Source organism: Haplochromis burtoni, unplaced genomic scaffold (genome assembly GCF_018398535.1).
Source record: "Haplochromis burtoni strain Fernald_Lab_line unplaced genomic scaffold, NCSU_Asbu1 Contig_31, whole genome shotgun sequence".
Taxonomy (NCBI): Eukaryota; Metazoa; Chordata; class Actinopteri; order Cichliformes; family Cichlidae; genus Haplochromis; species Haplochromis burtoni.
Genome location: NW_024582392.1, coordinates 3,000,843 through 3,019,058, shown reverse-complemented (window position 1 = coordinate 3,019,058; position 18,216 = coordinate 3,000,843). Strand labels below are relative to the sequence as shown.

At 39.0% G+C, this 18,216-nt stretch overlaps 2 protein-coding genes across 6 annotated transcripts; one reads left to right on the top strand and one right to left on the bottom strand.

Moving 5' to 3' along the window:
* Positions 1-1,059: 1,059 nt before the first annotated feature.
* On the bottom strand, positions 1,060-6,104 carry dazap2 (DAZ associated protein 2). Its single transcript, XM_005918913.3, has 4 exons — positions 5,941-6,104; positions 4,338-4,456; positions 3,990-4,238; positions 1,060-3,888 (listed from the first exon to the last, which is right to left on the bottom strand). Exons 1-4 carry the CDS (start codon positions 5,951-5,953, stop codon positions 3,760-3,762), a joined length of 510 nt encoding a protein of 169 aa, XP_005918975.1. The 5' UTR covers positions 5,954-6,104; the 3' UTR covers positions 1,060-3,759.
* Positions 6,105-8,022: 1,918 nt separating this feature from the next.
* pou6f1 (POU class 6 homeobox 1) lies at positions 8,023-17,677 on the top strand. Of its 5 annotated transcripts, XM_042219354.1 has the most exons (12): positions 8,023-8,408; positions 9,078-9,170; positions 9,697-9,776; positions 10,114-10,306; positions 10,412-10,548; positions 11,106-11,331; positions 12,841-13,100; positions 13,187-13,315; positions 14,034-14,267; positions 14,409-14,544; positions 14,628-14,796; positions 16,286-17,677. In XM_042219354.1, exons 4-12 carry the CDS (start codon positions 10,123-10,125, stop codon positions 16,629-16,631), a joined length of 1,821 nt encoding a protein of 606 aa, XP_042075288.1. In that variant the 5' UTR covers positions 8,023-8,408; positions 9,078-9,170; positions 9,697-9,776; positions 10,114-10,122; the 3' UTR covers positions 16,632-17,677. The 5 variants fall into 5 exon arrangements, with proteins under 5 accessions (XP_042075288.1, XP_005918973.1, XP_042075287.1 ...); XM_005918911.3 differs by lacking the exon at positions 9,697-9,776; XM_042219353.1 differs by having other exon boundaries at positions 9,697-10,306.
* The last annotated feature ends 539 nt before the right edge of the window (positions 17,678-18,216 follow it).

Genomic DNA, 18,216 nt, shown 5'->3' with positions numbered 1-18,216 from the left:
TCTGCCACCTGTAATCCAGTTTTAACATCCCTTCCCAGATGCCTTAACGCCCACTCACATCCTGGGCCTTTTGACCTCAGGAAATCACATGATAGGGTGGGGCTAGGTTTCACAGCGGGTTCACCCGAAACCTTACCTTGGCTGATTGTGACCTACACCCGTTTTCACATCTTGCATCGTTTGATTAGGAAGAGGATCAACAGGGCTCCATGTCCCTGTTGGGGGAACACTCCCATAGGGCTTAAATCTGGGACTCGCCACCATTTGACCCTAGAATTGAAGAAGCTTCTTGGATGAGAGGTGAAACGTTTTCAAGCAACTTAAAGAAGTCCAGACACTTTTCTTCCTAAGCTTCTTGGCCGACGATGACCTGGATGACTGAGAACCTTCACAGACGTATTTCTTAATTTACAATAACCAGAATCGCAATATTTTCCATTCTTATAGGACAGTACAGAAATAATTGGCCTGATGTTGTAATGCATCATAAATGTGTAAGAACAATGAACTGAAAGCAGTGGATTTGCTTCATTTTGGTTTGGGAGTTTAAGTATTCTGGGATCTTGTTAGTGTGTAATGTAAAATGGAGCATGAGATGGACAGGTGGATGAGTGCAGCATCAGCAGTAATGCAGGTAGTACGCCATACCATTATGGTGAGGACAGCTGAGCCTATGGCCATTAGCTCTGGGTATCAAAAGAAGGAATGAGGTTGTGGACACATGGCTGAATCAAATATCCTATGCAGGGTGCCTGGTCCTGGACATAAGATCAGAAGCTCAGACATCCAAACTTATACTAGAGGAGCGAGTTGATCGCAACACCTAATTGGATGCTTCCTGGGCACCTTGCTTTGGAGGATTTCCTGGTACGTCCAGCTGGTAGGAGACCCATAATACACTAGAGAGAAAATACATCTCACCTGATCTGGGAACGTGTTGGGATCTCTGAAGATGAAGTGAAAAATGTTGTGGGGAGAAGAACATCTGGAATACTCTGGTTAGCCTGCTTCGATTCAGAAAATGGAGTGACTGATGCACAAAAGGAAGACTTCGCTACGTTTCAAATTTCCAAAATAACCTTTATTCTAAACTTACATTTTAAATTTTAAGTTTAGTATAAAAAAGTTAAGTGCACCTAAGTTCTTTTTTTCAAAGTATTCCATCTTTGACATGTCTCAGCAAACTGTAGTGACACTCATCTCCTTTAGTAATCTTAAAAGATAGAATGTGTACCAAAGTCCATCACATCACTTTAGTACATACATCTATTTTAGAAAATATTGTAAAGAGAATCCCTGAACTATAAATGTCCATAATCCTTCAACAAAGAGTGCTCCTTTTGCTGGCTGTGGTTGGCATAGCATCTACTGGTCAGCTGTAAATTACAGTACTTCATATTGCTGGGACAAAGCCACTGTTATGCTGCTTTACAAACAATCAGAGCATAGATGGGAAAAAAAGATAACGTTTGTACAGTTTCTAAGTTTTGATAGCTGTGGCCTCCTTTTCCAATGAAGCTGTATGAAATGACAGCATGAGCGGGTAAATAAATGGACATGGAGATGACTGTCACATCTGGTGCTGCAGCTTTATGTATGAGCTGCGGAGGAGAGGTTTATTAGAAGAGTGATGCAGGTTTCCAGACAGATGATTCTTCTGACTTAAATAACACTTGAAAACACTAAATGTTGGTTGACAAGAAAACAGGTTTTGTTTTCTGGCGGCCACAGCTGTTAAAACTTGATATGCTATGTCGGATACCCAGTGACACATTGACGCTTGACACAAATGAACAAGTCTACAAATATTAGCTGATGGTATCCATACAGGCAACTTGCCTATGTTTAGCAGTCTTCTTTCAGTTTGCCAGATTATGTAAGATGTAACGACCCTAAGGAAACGAGTTTAAACAGCATTAAATTTTTTTCTTTTTAAAAATCCTGGAAATTAAACATTATGCCGACAGTCATTTAGCCTCTTTGCAAAAGGTTTGCATACACGTGCAGGCAACTGAACAATGTGACATGTCAAAAGTTTCAAAATTGTTTAGACTGGATGAATTTTAAAATGTGAAAAGTGCTAAAAAAACAACAAAAAAACAAAAACCCACCCACACAAAAAAAAATAAAATAAAAATCCCCAAAACATCACAGCTTTCTTAAAAGCATGAAAACTGATTTAAAAAAAAAAAAAAAGCCCCTTGTCTGCAACTCCTCTGTTTTGCTTAGCAGTGCATTTCAGATAAAAAGTATTTTAATCTAACTTGTACATAGCAAAGGTGCAAAAGTATGCAGCAACTCAAAGATGCAGTTTACCCACATTAACTAACAATTGCAGTCACATCAGACCAAAGGTTCCAATGGCCAACAGTATCACAAATTCTTGTCCAAGGAAAAGTTTGCTTTTAAATTGTGACATTTCAAATATGACGTCATAACCAAACATAAGTGCATTGTAGACCAGATCTTTGGTACAACCAGCTCATTGGTTATACTAACAAATTTATTAGCCTAACTACTTGCGTAAGTCACTTAAATGTGGAAAAGTAAAGAAACACTGAAATATAAGTCTCAGTAACTTTGCTGAAAATGTTACCTAGAAATGAATGCTATCACAAAAGGTGACATTTTTCTGTGGAGAATAAATACTTGATGATCTAAGATATACTGCGTGAAAAGGAAATAATGAAAAGTAGTTTAAATCTGTACAATAAAACATTTAGTGTATAAACTCTGGGTATCCGACTGTGAAATAGAAACAGGAGACAAAAAAGCTAAAATGTTACACCAACCACCCCTTCCCATCCATCTTTCTATTTGGATTTACTTTAATTTTTCTTTCCTTTAAGTTTACTGAAGTTAATTTGCTTAAATTTAGGGCTATCCCCAGTGCTCTTTGGCACTTGACTATGTTCATCTACAAGTTGCCCAACAAGGTACAGTAAACCACTTTCATATTGCAGTAAATCTTTTGATTTTTTTATTCTTTTTGCTTTAATTTCTTTAATTTACATGTGATTTAAATAGAACAATCTCTCAGAAAGTTCACTGTGCAACAAATTTTCCGTGGTATTTTGGATACTGTGCAAAAGACAAGACATTTCTAGCTAAAAGCATCCAGGATGCTGACTTTTTTTTTTCTTCCTTTTTTTTTTTTTTTTTAAATAGTTGAGATGTAATTTCTCATAATCATACTGGTACTTACATGGAACTACTAGACACCTATTAATTGAACTACACTAAAAGTTTCAAAAAAAGACAAGTGGATGTTTTTTTTTCTTTTTTACTGCAACTTTGTAACTGCGTTTCACTTTCACCATAAAGCAGCTAAACTATATTTATGCGGGTCTGATATTTCAATATTTCATTAAAGTATTTTTACAGGAGTACAAGAACATCTCAGTGTAATTTGCGACCATTCAATCAAAGAAGAGAAGATCTTGTTGACAAATAAAGATGCCTGAAAGAGGTCAGATCTGGAATGACCAAAGAGGTTAGACCCAATGAAGAACTATGGAATGGATTCTGTAACATTACAATTTTCACTTGTCCTCTTCAGGCAATGGAGTTTATCATTTCATCTCTAGGTCAGAAGTGGAGTACTGTACCTTTCACAAGGGCTCTAAAATATTACATTCCGTTAGGTGATATCAGTATTGTGGCATGGCCAAGCAGCCTGAAGAGGGAGGCATATGGGATGGGGAAGAACTGGGGCATCATCTGGGATGGGGACATGGTTTAGGCATGAAGGAGCTGCTGTTACCAGATGGTATAACCTCCACTGGATCCACCCAGGAAGAAGTTATTCTTGCGCTGTGTCATTACAACATTGGCACCTTGCATGGCAGCCAGCTGAGCGGCATTAGGGGGGTGTCCAGGAGGTGGGGGCTAGCAAAGGAAAGAAACAAGCACAAACACAGTTAAAGAGTTCCTCATTTTAAAGTGCATCTCATCTAAGGTGGATATGACTTCTTGGGATGGACACTCACTGGGATGGAAACACTGCTGCCGGCCGTGAAGCGAGCACCAGCATCATAGCCGCTCTCCACCATCACAGTTGAACCATGCGGGTAGACTGCTCCCATTGGATAATAAGCCATGGGGACATTCTGGCCCACTGGCCCAACTGGCATATGTGGCTGCATGGGCATATACACCTGAGCACCAGGATAGGGAGAGGACATCTGAGGCACCTGACCAGGCACCTGAGGTGGAAGCACATATCTGGGCTGGTATATCTGGAGACACAGAGAACAAAACAGATTTTTCTTTTGTTTATAAATGTAAGTGCGAGTTTTAACTCTGCTCATCATTTGACTTAAATACGGATTGGTTACCTCAGAATATGCAGGTGGTGTGTCTGTGTAAGGAGGTGCCTGAGGAGACATTTGCATAGCAGGAGGGTATACAGGTGCAGTGCTCTGCTGAGGGTACACAGCCTGCTGTGGATATGAACCTGCAATAAAAGATTTTACATTAAAGGAAATAATTAAGAAAGAACAAAACTCTTAGGGACCAAACATTCCTCTGTCGTGCCTAGTGGTATTTTAATACATTTTCTACTGTAATAAAAATGTCATTTTGTTTAAATGTGGACAATAGAGGAATGCAACACATTCAATTTTGCTTATGGGGTCAATGTCCATTGTCCAGTGAACTTGAAGATGGCTCCTGAGAGCCTATTAGTAAGATGTAAATTTCCCCAAATATATTTTTTCCGCAATAGTTACATATTCATAATCACAGAAAACCACAAAAAACAAAACAAACCCTCCACAAACTGTTTCTTCGGGAGCAGATTATAACAACTCACAGTACACAGGAGAAAAATGAATATATAAAAAAAATAAGATTCAGGGTTTCTTGGCTACACAAGTTATGTTAAGTAAAATTTGTTTTATTATTACTATTATAAGAAAAGGAAAAAAAATAACGCCATTAAAAAAAAAGGGGGGGGGACACTACAAGTGATCAATTAGTAAATCAATAGGGAATTAATTAATTCTGATATGCAAAATAATATTTAAAAGTAAGAACTGCACTTCTCCAGTTTTAACTTAACAAGTGTGACTGGTGGATATTTTTTTTCATACTTACTGCTCTTCTTAAACCGAAAATGTAACTAAGGCAATAATAGGCAAATTAAAAATACTTTATGTATGTCTGTTGTGAAACTCTAGGCCAATACAAACGCAGACACGGAAAATAAAAACCAGTCTGACTGGAATTTATTTATTTATTTTGCTTTTATCGTTGTTGTTATTTTCGTAACTTTTCCGGACAAAGAAAAAAAAAAAAGAAATCCTCCTATCCCCGATGTCGATATCGTTCTCCTCTTAAATTACACAATTACATATTATTTCCTCGATACAGATGGCCGATACATCTTTTTAGTCAACTACAATCATAACCATCAAAAAGCTAAAGAGTTAAAATGTACAGATACGAACGAAACTGGGGACAAAAGAAATGAGTGCGTTTAAATAAAATAGTCAAATAATATATGAGGATATAATACGTAAATTGTCAACAAAAGAAAACAAATATTACTAAAATGAGCCTCACGATTATATTTATATGATGGGTCCTACAAAAGAGAAGGAAAGAGTCACGTCAGCTGTGCCTTTAAAATGTGCCTGTCTACAGAGATATTAGCTGCCTAGAAAACATGTGACCTGCCCACTAATGGTATACGAATATAGAGAGACAGTAAATGTAAGATTTCACTGTAAACAGCTTCACTACTAACAATATAGCCGCCTTGGTTCAGAGTAGGAGCCACACTGTTACCCAGGAAGCGTCGGGTTATTGTTATGTACGTGGCTAAACGTGAAGTCCGCTTCGGAAAGCCATAACGGCAGCTCTTCGTCTCTAGTTAATCACGTCAGCGTCGTATAGCGAACAGCTGACTAATTACCTAAACGAGGTCTGGAGAAATACCTTTGTTGTTCATTGTCGTGTTATAATTCAGAGGCTGAAGAATATCAGGTTAAACGGAGCTCTGCGTATCTTCTCACGGCCTTAGTTCAGGTCACGGCTTCACACAATCGTCCACTTCCTTGTTTTTCAGCTTCTTGTTGTTGTGGAAGTGGTGACGTCACCCGTTCTCTATCTATCTGCGGTTGCACGCACGGTTTTACGTGCACGCCCGCGCCCCCTACTGGTAGAAATGGAGCAGAGGTTAGCCGCCAGCTAGAAGGAAAAATGATTGTCTTGGTTTTAAGGCAGAGGGCGTCAAATTTACTTTTAATAACGCCCACACTGATAAAGTTGGGCTCACATCAAGGGTCAGGCATACCTAGTTGCTTCTTTTTCTTTTTCATCTTCGGGATACTCGATGTACGAGCTGGACACCACCTTATCTGCCCCCATCTCACCATGTCCCTGCCATCCTCCTCTGTTACACCAACCCTCTGAATGTCCTGCTTCACTACATCTATGACTCTCCGCTGTGGTCTTCCTCTTTTCCTCCTGCTTGGCAGCTTACAAACCACCCACTCCACCCTACCTGCACTCTTTTCTTCACCTCTGCACTGCACTGCATTGTTTTGGATAGTTGACTCAAGGTAGTTAAACACATGAACCATTTTCCCTGATACATCCCTGATGTAATCCTACCCTGACCTTGAACCCATCAGTCACTCTTGCCATACAATCAATCCTACCATAAAATTATCCTGGATAATGCTGGTGCATGTCCCATACAGTAATATCAAACACAATTCGGTCCGCATGAAGGCCTCAAAAAAATCAGCAGAATTTCATGCTATTTACCTCGTTTTTATATTGTTTAATCAATCACAACAATAATAAAAATAAATCTAATCTTTGGGAAGTTCACATGTACCACATGTAAACTGCCTTCTAATTAGAAAATATATGGACATAGACATTTATGCAGGTTAACCTACATTTATTGCTGGGCACAATTTGCAAAGGGCCCTGGACCTTGGGTTTGACATATGTACTTTAGGGCCAGTAAAATATAACAGAAATATACAATATTATAACACCATCATTGCTATTTTCTTGTGTGTCCTTAATATACTCTTGCACGTCCTATACAGCATCCTCATATACAATTTGGTCCAGATAAAGACATCAACAAATCAACAAAAATTAATAAATCAATTATGTTAAGGTCATTTCAGCTATTCATGTTCATAAACATGAACATTATTCATGTTCATGTTTATGAACATGAATAGCTCATAAACATGAAACACTCTACACAAGCTGTCTTGTGTAAAACTTGCTTACTAATGAACTCTTATCAGTTATATCCTGTTTTACTTTTATATTTAGTTGTCTTTTAGGTATTATTTTGAGTTTTACTTCCTCCCCTGTCTAGTGATCTTGATTATCTGCACCCTTAGCTTGTTTTCCCCAGGTGTCTCCACTCTGTCCCGATTAGCCTTCTGAGTATGTGTGTATATATACAATTAATCTCAGTCAGTATTACTCCCGAAAATCATTGGGATGGCAAACCAAGCCGATAAAAAATATTAATTTTCGGCATTTGTTTATCCTGATGGGTTACCTAAAAAATTAACATGATTAAAATGGTTAGTTTTGTGTGAGTCAACTATTTTATTCATCAACTAAATGATGACCTTTGATCTCAGAACTACACATTCATTCCTTATGTATCACATTCAGAATTAACACGGGATTATTCAAAATAGCACGACTGTCTACACCATGATCAAAGGTTATATATTATCTTCCAATTTAAAAAATATGCTATGACAATCATCAGTCAGAAATGTTTTAATCCAGTGAGAAACACATATAAAGCAACCACAAAAAACATATCTACGTCATTTTAAGAAGAAAGCCCACAAGTCTCCATAATTATTTCTGTTATATTAAATAATTAAATTCTCGTTCACATAAACGCAAAAACGATGCGAATATCGTGATATTACAGACAAACAGCGGTGTTGGGAAATTGAAACGTATCGGCACAGTGTTTCATGAAAGCGTCTCCATTGCTCGTCTTTGTGTGCGCTACTTCCCCTTTAAGAGAACCATGGCACCTCTGAAGTCGAGGCAGACATTTTTCAATGCAAGATTTTTTCTTGCATAAATTATGTTCATGACGTAGTGCAAAAGGCCAATTTTGTAGCAATTTTGTCCGACTTTACAGCTCAAATAGGATTCTGTGAGACACCTCAAGGATTTTTGATTATCTGAACTGTTGCAGAAAGGGCATCGTCATTAAATATTAAGAGACAGGAGATCCTAACATTGCAAGCCTCCTTATCAATGCAAATACCTCTTTTGTGTGCAGTCACAGCGCCTGTCTGGGAGCTGAGATGAATTTTTAATTATGTGTGACTGAAACAAACTGTGACAAGGACCTTTTTAAGAGCCGGGGATTACAGAAAATAAGCTGCATATACGCGGTAAGTTGAATATAATAACCGGACCGTATTCTGGCTTGTGCTTCGCGCATAGCAGCGAAATGGCGAGAGGAAATGAGTTTTGGTTAATATGCAATGTTCGTAATTAGCATAATTTATATATTTATGATAAAGAGAGGGAAATACATAATATTCGGTCTCTTGGCACGGATCGAGATGATTTCCGTCGCCTGTGCTCCGTGCTTGCTGCTTGTCCTCAAAAGTGGCCGACGCGGCGAGACTTTTATTGGCCAGGATGGGGGTGGGGAGCCCATCAACACCCGCTGAAGTTTTTGACAGATCCTCATATCTAACGGGGCATTGCAGCAGGAAACGCACCGTCTCGAGTCTTTTTGTGATCCGTGGTGGACGCGTAACCACTTAACGTCCAACGACCAGCGTGTTTGATCACGTTTTCTGCTGCTTAAGTGCAAAACAGTATGGCCTGTTTACAGGCCCCTTTCAAATAGTCTACTCGTGCAATGACTATAATAGCAATGAATTGAAAAGAAAGAAAAAAACCCCTGTCCTCTGCATTTGGTTCTGTTTAAGCTGGGTTTGTCATTAAAGTGCAGACACTGTGGGCTTATCCGGGAAACTTGATACATATTTTAATTTCTAAAATGGTTCTACATTTTTTAAATCACTTTTTTTTCTTTTTTGTTAACCCAGAATGCCAGGAAGACAGTGATTGTGGTGGTGCAGCAAGCCATGAACTCCCAGGATCTGCCTGCCAAAGATGCCCCACTTACTGTCAATGAGCAGGTAACACTCATGTGTTTGTTAGGGAGCAGTGGACTCCCCCCCCCCCCCCCCCCCCCCCTTCCCAACCTACTCTTGCAGTGAGCTTAACTAAACATAACTTTGCCTTCGACTTGTTTGCTGCTGTTTGCTCCTGTCACCCTCCATGCGCCATCGTGCCACTTCATAATGGAATGATTAACAGTCACACAGCCGACCACTGAGATCCCGATGCACTTTTGTGTTTTATAGACTAATAATACCTATGCTTGTGTTGGAAACAGTCTTTGAATTGCCATGCTTAATAATTAATTGTGGTTTTTCTCTCTCTAGTAACATTGTGTCTAGACATAGTCAGCAAACAAAAGCAATGCTCTTCACGGAAGCACAAAGGCAACCTTGAAGAAAGCATTGCTTGAACTGCTTGTTGGCTGATGCTCTTATCATTGTTTATGTGTACTCATGCTCTTTTCATTTATGTCTCTTTTTTTTGTTTTTTTGTTTGGTTCATTTTGTCCTAACATGTGCTCGGCTTCTCTGTTCTCCTTAGCCATTCACTGTCTGACTGCAGAAGTCTTTTTTCAGCCATTTAAATCCTGCACTTTGAAATTCCCTGCCAAAGACAACCAGGTATGCATCCTCCTCTCTCTTCCTGCATTGTCTCTCTGCACCTTGTCCTCCAGCCCAGGTTGTCTTGCTGCCCCTCCACTAGGTCTGTCATTATTGCATACCATGAGTCATCAGCTAAGTTCTTCCAGAGGGAATTGACAAGGTGGAGAAATACTGAATTTACAGAATTTTTGTTTTACACCCCTCTGGTGCTAGGTCAGATGAGAATTATCTCCTGTTGTTTCATAAAATAATTGCACATAACTATTTTATTACATTTTTAATACAAACTCAAAGAAAAGCAGAGGCCTTCTTTGCATTTGAGTCCTCTTAGATTTAAATCCTGATCGCTGTGCAGGTCATTGTGATGTCTGGCCATGAAACCATTCGAGTGCTAGAAGTAGAAGTCGATGCGTCTTCAGCCTCTTCAGCAGCTGATGGGAAGAGCGAATGCAAAACTGATGAGGGCGTGGCTGAAGCTGGAGAGCAACCTGATGCCAGCAGCACCCAGGACAGCCCCACAGTGCCCCAGAGCACAGGGGGTGGTGTAGGTAAATCATTGTCATCCAGTGAATTCCTAATAATATCTGTGTGATTTAAAAAAAACCAACAACTTAAAATATAATTAATAACCAACTCTGGCTGTTCTCCTGCAGTGCTGGGTGAGCAGCAGGTGGTGTCTGTGGAGCCTCCAGCTCCTACAGTCCAAACTCTGACCCCTGCTGTTCCCATCAGCGTGTCTCTGCCCCAGCACCAGGCCGCCATGCCCATCACTGTGCAAGGCTGTCCACAGGTCTGACTTTTTGAGATGCACACACACTCCACCTCATATTCATATTTAACCATCTGAGAAACAAAGTAGTTTTGCTGTCTGATTTTAAAGGTCGGTAGAAAGAGCTCAGAGTGGGTGGGAAAGCCATTTGGATTTTTCTCATTTTACATATTATTCTTGTAGAAAACGAATGCACCAGAGAGCCAAGTGTCAGTATTATTACATTAAAAAAAATCATTGTAGGTGATTTAGTGAGGTTGTATACCGATGCCATTGTGCACTGTGAAAGTAAAAAGGATGAGCAAAGTTTAATCCAAGTTGCTGAACACATAGCCTGAGGCTATTAGCACAACATTTTCAGCAATTTCAGCAGTCAAAAGTAAAACCCCTAACATGCTTTTTTTTAAAAAAAAAGCTTAATAGTGGAGTTTTCAGTCCACACACAGTAACCGAAGTATGACTGTTTAGTTTCACTATGTAAAAACACAACATTAAAAATAATAAGGAGACAAAATAGTCCACTGAAAGCACATTGAATACCTCTCAGGCATAAATGTTGATGGAATTTCTTTCACTAGGTGCTGACCCAGGAAAGTCTAGCCACTCTGATGACTGGTATGATGGCACAGACGGGGTCACTGGGTCAGCCGCTGCTCATTCCTCTCAGCATGCCAGGTTCCATCGGTGGCCAGGGCGGTTTGGCTGTTCTCACTCTTCCTACCACCAATGTAGCTACTCTCCCTGGTTTCACAGCGGCTAACCCAGCTGGAAGTCTCCTCAAACTGCCCTTTGCTGGCTTTCAAGGTAAAACAACGTGAATGTCTGCTTTTATTTGACCTCCTATATCTTCAATATGTCTGCATTTGTGTTGACAAGATTACAATTAAAAAATTCAACAACAAATGCAGACATCATTATGTTCACCAGCTTTTTTTATTATGACCTTTTGTACATTTGATTGTGATATGAGAATAATAGTGCTTGCTTAAAGGGAATTGTTGAGTTTCAGCTCAATGAAATATGCTCTGTAATGACCTATACTGTGATTTCAGCCTCTTTGAATGAAATAAAACGAAATTACTAAGTTAATATATCTGATGAAGTAAATTGTCTAAACGGCATAAACATCTATGTCCTCCTATTATACTTGTAAATGTGTAATTGATGTTTCAGGTCAGATTTTCCATCAGCTATTATAAATTGGTGTGGTAAACACTAAACAATTAACCCCAAAAAACGAAACCACAACAAGTAAAAATGTTAACGCGAGCTACTGTAGACTGTATATAGAAAATGGACACCTGTTTGTCAGTGTAGTGTGATTGTGAAGTATCAAGCTGAAAGTTTTCTTCTTTCTTCTTTCTTTTTTAAGTAGTCATCACAAATACAGATAAGATGCAAACCAGTGGAAACTGCATGCTCATTGGTTAACTACTTGTCAGTGATACAGTTAAGCATACTTTGCTCTATCCTCCTTTTTGACTCTATTTTGGAACGTCATCTATAAAATGATAATCTTGCTGTGTTCAGACAGACTTGTATCTGGTGATCGAGGCCATAAACTTATCAGGAAAGTCTAAATCAAGGCCATAGATCATGACAGGGCTGTTTTCCCATAAAATCCTATGCAACTACACGAATTTTTGCAAGCACAGTCGCCCTCTGTTGACCACTAGAAAGACTGCAGATTTAAAGGCAATTTTGCATTGGCTTGACTTTCCATTACTAGCTGCTACATTGGACTGTACTAAGTACACAGAGCTGCTAGTATAGCTGTAGACTTGACAACATACTGTATATGTACAAAAGTACTGCACTACCTGCCATGGATGCTCCAAGCGCACAGTTTCTATGCTGATGTTAATGTCAGAGGAAGTTTGGAGGTCTTTAGTTACTGAGTCAGCAAAGAGCTGGCTACCTATATTGACTATTTGCTTCAGCACACTGTAACTTTACCTTGCCTACAACTTTGTGCTGAGCTGCTGTGGTTGTCAATCTTTGCAGTTATACCACTTGCACATAATAATGGAATATAGGTGGGCAGAAATTCCACAAACTTACTTGTTATACTGTTGGTATTCTATTCTATCTATCTATCTATCTATCTATCTATCTATCTATCTATCTATCTATCTATCTATCTATCTATCTATCTATCTATCTATCTATCTATCTATCTATCTATCTATCTATCTATCTATCTATCTATCTATCTATCTATCTATCTATCTATCTATCTATCTATCTATCTATCTATCTATCTATCTAAACTTCATTGCAGAACATTAGAATGTTGCATAATATCTTTCTCAGCTGCAACTGTCCTGAACTCAGTCCAGCCTCAGCTGCAAGCCAATGCACAGGCGGTGTTCCAGTCTCAGTCAGCACCCATTCAGCAGGTGCAAGCAGCCATGCAGCAGGTGACACCTCAGGCACCGCAGGTAACCGGTGCACAGATTACTGTTGCTCAGGTGGGAACAGCCCAGACGACCACTGCCACCAACACCATCTCTCCGTCCAACTTGTCAGTGGCAGCACTTCAGACTGCAGGACTCTCCATTAACCCCGCTATTGTAAGAAATCTCTTCCTCTGTTCATACCATTCTTCATTTGTCATCTTTCAAATACACAATGAACATGTTATGATCTTTGTGCCTAGATCAATGCTGCTTCCTTGGGAGCGCAACCACAGTTCCTCAGTTCCCTTACATCCACTCCCATCATTAACAGTGCCATGTCCAGCATGGCTGGAATCACCAGTCAGATCATCACAAATGCCCAGGGCCAGGTGAGTGCCATAAAATACTGCTGCTGTAATAATATTATGTCAGTGAGCTTAGATTTGAGTAATGATCTTGTCCTGTTCTCATCCTGTTACCCGCCTTTCTTCTCTCTACTTGATTGTTTCAGCTAACAGAAAAATGCCTTTAATAAAATGAAAGCAATCCTGGCAGCAACACCATTGTCCTTGCAGTAGGAGCTAGACAAAACGCAGACTAGAGCACATATTGGACGCCATTAAAAAGAGAAATGAGACAAATAAGGGATTGGCAGACAGTGTTGTTTACTTACTTAATGTGGCTCACACTTTTGCAAAACTTTTAAAATGATGCATAGTGAACTATAATCATTCCAAAGACAATTATATTGTTTTCATGCATGTCTGTTATGGAAAAATTGCATTCAGCCTCCAGTTTACATTAGTTCACAGTGCTATTTCAAGGCAGTAGAGCATCAGACAATTTCAACTGAAACTGCTTGACCTCTATATAGTTTCATTACTCACTCCCACCATTATTGCAGCCTTTTGGACTTGTGTAGTGTTTAATATTGAAAAATACAAGGCTTCTGTGACAGAACCTCTAATAGGATGTACTTATTCCCCAGTAGCAAAAACACGAACATATCAGGATACTGAATGTCCTAAAAGCGGATTTAAGTAAAAATCAGCTGAGAAGTTTATATTTAAATGTTTGTTTGGATTTCATTTTTAACAATGTTTTTAGGTCATAGGGACACTCCCACTTTTAGTGAATCCAGCCTCTCTGGCTGGAGGAGCTGCAACTCCCACGCTTCCGCTCCAGGGTCTCCAGGTCCAGACTGTGGCCCCACAGCTGCTTTTTAACACACAGGGACAAATCATTGCCACTGTAGGGAATGGTCCTGCTGCAGTCGCAACTTCTGCAGCAGTTCTGCCTAAAACCACAGCTCCTCCAACACTTACCAAACCTTGCACACAGGTAGGAAATAACAAAAAGTACTGCTTGAGGTTATGACAAATTAAAATATTGTTGAACATTTAAATATTGGGGATTTGTTTTTGTAAAATTGGATTATAACACATTGAATCTAACAATTATTTTTATTAAAAATCCTCCCAGGCTTCAGTAACAACTGTCACCCAGTCACCGGTTGTCATTGCCCCACAGCCAACTGTACTAAAGACCGCCACCACACTCTCCCCCTCAGTTCCCATCACCTGTGGAGACACAGCAAAAGTGGGCCAGCTTGTCAGCAGTATGTACACCTGCTTCTCCTTCCCAGCCACTGATCTGTTTTAAGTAAGTAGATATTTTTAACCAGATTCTTCTGAATTGTAGAACCCCAGCAGGCAGTCAGCACAGAGGAGGGCATTAATCTGGAGGAAATTCGAGAGTTTGCCAAGAATTTCAAGATCCGTCGGCTGTCCTTGGGGCTTACTCAGACACAAGTAGGGCAGGCTCTCACTGCAACTGAGGGTCCAGCTTACAGCCAGTCTGCCATTTGCAGGTATTACCCTCCTGTTTTTGTTGCTCTCCACGCAGATGCTTTTTTTCTTCTACTTTTTTGTAATTCTTGTGATTGCAATTCATCTGTAGCCTTCATTTTATGCAGCTCACTCATCTGTCTTTTATGTAAGAGAAATGAAAATGTAACTACAAGGGAAAAGCAAAGACGCTTAGTAAAATTAGTCCTGATATTCTAACTACATACAAGCAGTTTGCTTTTAATATATATGCTCACACTTTATTGTTTAGAAAGTTGCAAGTATATCTGTCAACGCGCTTTTCAACAGTCATTAAATAAGAAAAAAACAATAGTAATAATAATTTGGTATTATAATTATTGTTATAGAAATAAGGAAAACTAATTATATTAATGGAGAGTCCTGCAGTCTGATATATCTATTATATTCTGATATAATAGAACAGGACATTACAACGTTACAACTCACACTCATTTTTCTTGGTTTTCTTTTTACACCCGTATTGTCTGTTTGCACATGTTTAAATTAATTTATGGACCTCTCTTCCATTTTACTAACAAAATATAAAAAAATGAGGGTAGATTTAACACTACTGTACATATAGTCAACCAAGGTTATCAAGAACCTAGTAAATTTGTCTGGTTGCAGTCTGCAATAAATAGCCAGCTTCGCTAAGAGGTACACAGTATATTATGCATTACATTTATTCAGTTCTCAGCGTCAGTTACAACTCTTTCTTCTGCCATGTTTGAGTAATGGCTTTTTGGCTTGCAGTCGGCATAATCCTAAACATAAATTTGTCTCCAGGGCTTTTAAGTCTTTTGTTAATTTGTCCTCAAATATATTACCTCTGGATTTTACCCCTGTAGAGTACTGTAAAAATACTTTATTTCACCTTATATCACTGCTGAATCAATGACAGGGATCATTCACACAGCAAGATTAACCGCTCCAATGTGACATGAATAAAAACAAACCTACAAACACCCTGCAAATCTTAAAGCCATTATTACAGGTAACTGAATTATACCTGTGCATTTGCTTCGGCACAGGTCTGTTTGTGCATAAATTGGACTTATGCACAGCTCATTAAGCATGCATCCAGGTTTACCGTGGAGCTGCGTAACATACCACGTATTCCCATTACTGATGTGATGATCACAGTAATTAATTTGTGTATTGGATAAAAATTAACATTCTCAATAACAGCAGATGGGTTGCAGGGGGTTGATATAATACATAATTAATGATGATGGCTCCATTTATTTTCATTTGAAACCAGCCAAATGTCTTTGAAATGTTACTGTATCATATCATCAGGCTTACATATATATCCCACTGAGAAATAATGGCAATGCATGTTAGGGCCTCTAATTTGGAGATACTAATTAGTTTGAGCATGTGCAGTTTAGTGGTTTGTTTGTGCATGCACATTCAGATGATGTCTGAGCCATTTCTTGCATCCCTAATCCCTCTGAAAAAGTTCAGATTGAACTTTCTTTTCTTTTGCAGGTTTGAAAAGCTGGATATCACCCCTAAAAGCGCTCAGAAACTAAAGCCTGTGTTGGAAAAGTGGCTGGCTGAAGCCGAGCACTGGAACCAGAAAGGCCAGCAAAATCTGATGGAGTTTGTCGGTGGGGAACCTTCCAAAAAACGCAAGAGGCGTACTAGTTTCACACCTCAGGCAATAGAAGTGCTCAACTCCTACTTTGAGAAGAATGCTCTGCCAACAGGACAGGAGATTACAGAGATTGCAAGAGAGCTAAACTATGACCGAGAGGTTGTGCGTGTATGGTTCTGCAACCGGAGACAGACACTGAAAAACACAAGCAAGATCAACGTTTTCCAGGTTCAGTAGTGACCTCATTCTGGGAGATTTTCTAACCGATCTTTTATCCTTTTGGGAATTTGAACATGTAATTCAGCAGCACAGAAATGAATTGTGTTGTAAATATGACTGAAAGAATAGCAACTTTTTGAGAAAATGAAGAAATTACAAAGATCTTTTGAAAGAGTGCTAAAACTGAAGTATAATTGTGTTCTACTTGTTTACACTACTTTTGTGTGGTGCATACTAAGTCAAACTGCATGGTCCTCTTACCTTATACAGTGATATTAACATGTTATATTTAAAACAGTTCATGAACTTTTATACAAGTGGTTTTATAGGCTATCCCTCTGACTTATGTTAAGTGGTTATGTATTAAGTCACATTGAGTTTAGTTACATGTATGTCACGCTGCGACAATGGCTTGATGTTTGAATACGAATATGCTTGGGTCAGAATGGATAATGTGAAATTTCTAGCTGCATTAATTTATATCCAGAAAGTATTTGTCCTGCATGAGCAGCTCTGCGAACATAAATGCAATGTTGACTGACTGACATAGGACTCTGCAGAGTAGTGGTTTACACATTTTGCCTAACAGGAGAAAGATCTGGAGTCCTCACAAGGAGGACACACAGATCTCTTTGGGGTTGCATCGGGAGGGCATCCAGCATGAAAAATCCAAATCAAACACGTGGAGCTACTTGCTTAGGTGACCTCCTGTGAGTAAAGGAGAGGCTGAAAGTAGCTTCTTTTTCTATAAGACTTTACAGACTATATTAATATTAATTTCATCAGATTTATTAGGTCCAATAAGCCCTAAAAGTTACAGACTCCTGATTGTGTTTTGGGACAATCATAACTTTGATATATTTAGTTGCTCATCATAAAGGTGAGCTTAAAATCTGTGCTCATCCTGTCTTTAATGGATGTAAGTTTTTTTTTTTCTTTTTTCTTTTTTGCACCTGTGTGAAGTGTGTCACGCTGCTCCATGTCCATGGGTAACAAGTTAAGTTATCAAACTAGTATTATAGCAGTCATCTATGGTGCCACAAGTGTAAACGTCTTTTTTTTTTCATGACGCTTTGTTTGTTTGTGACTAACTGATTGTGCAAATGCTCATGACATTTCTATATGAATTCACACACTGACCTATTTTTAAACTTTTTTTTCTTTACTCTTTTTTTCATTCGGCTTTTAGGTGCTCATATTACTCTGAGTGTCTTTTGCTTTCTCTTTGCTCATTGCTTTGACTGTTACATTTTTCATCTTGAGTTTGATTAAGTATATTTGGAAAATGGGAGCTTAATTGGTCTATCATGAAGTCAATTTAAAGCGGTGTCATGCCGTTTGAAACATTAGTAGCATTTTTGGGCACTCTTAATAAGCCTAATGTCAATCAAATTGATTAAGTAAATTTAAAAAAAGTGTGTAATTAACTGTTCAGTGAAGGAAAGCAGTTTGTGGTTTGGTGCGTTATGATATTCAGCCTAAGCGCTTAGTGAACACTTTGCACATGCAGTATAAAGCTACTTTCTGATTGGAAGAAAACAAAGAAAAACAGTTGGCGCCTTCTGTACCGATGTTTCAAGGATTCTTTGCACTTTAGTGACAG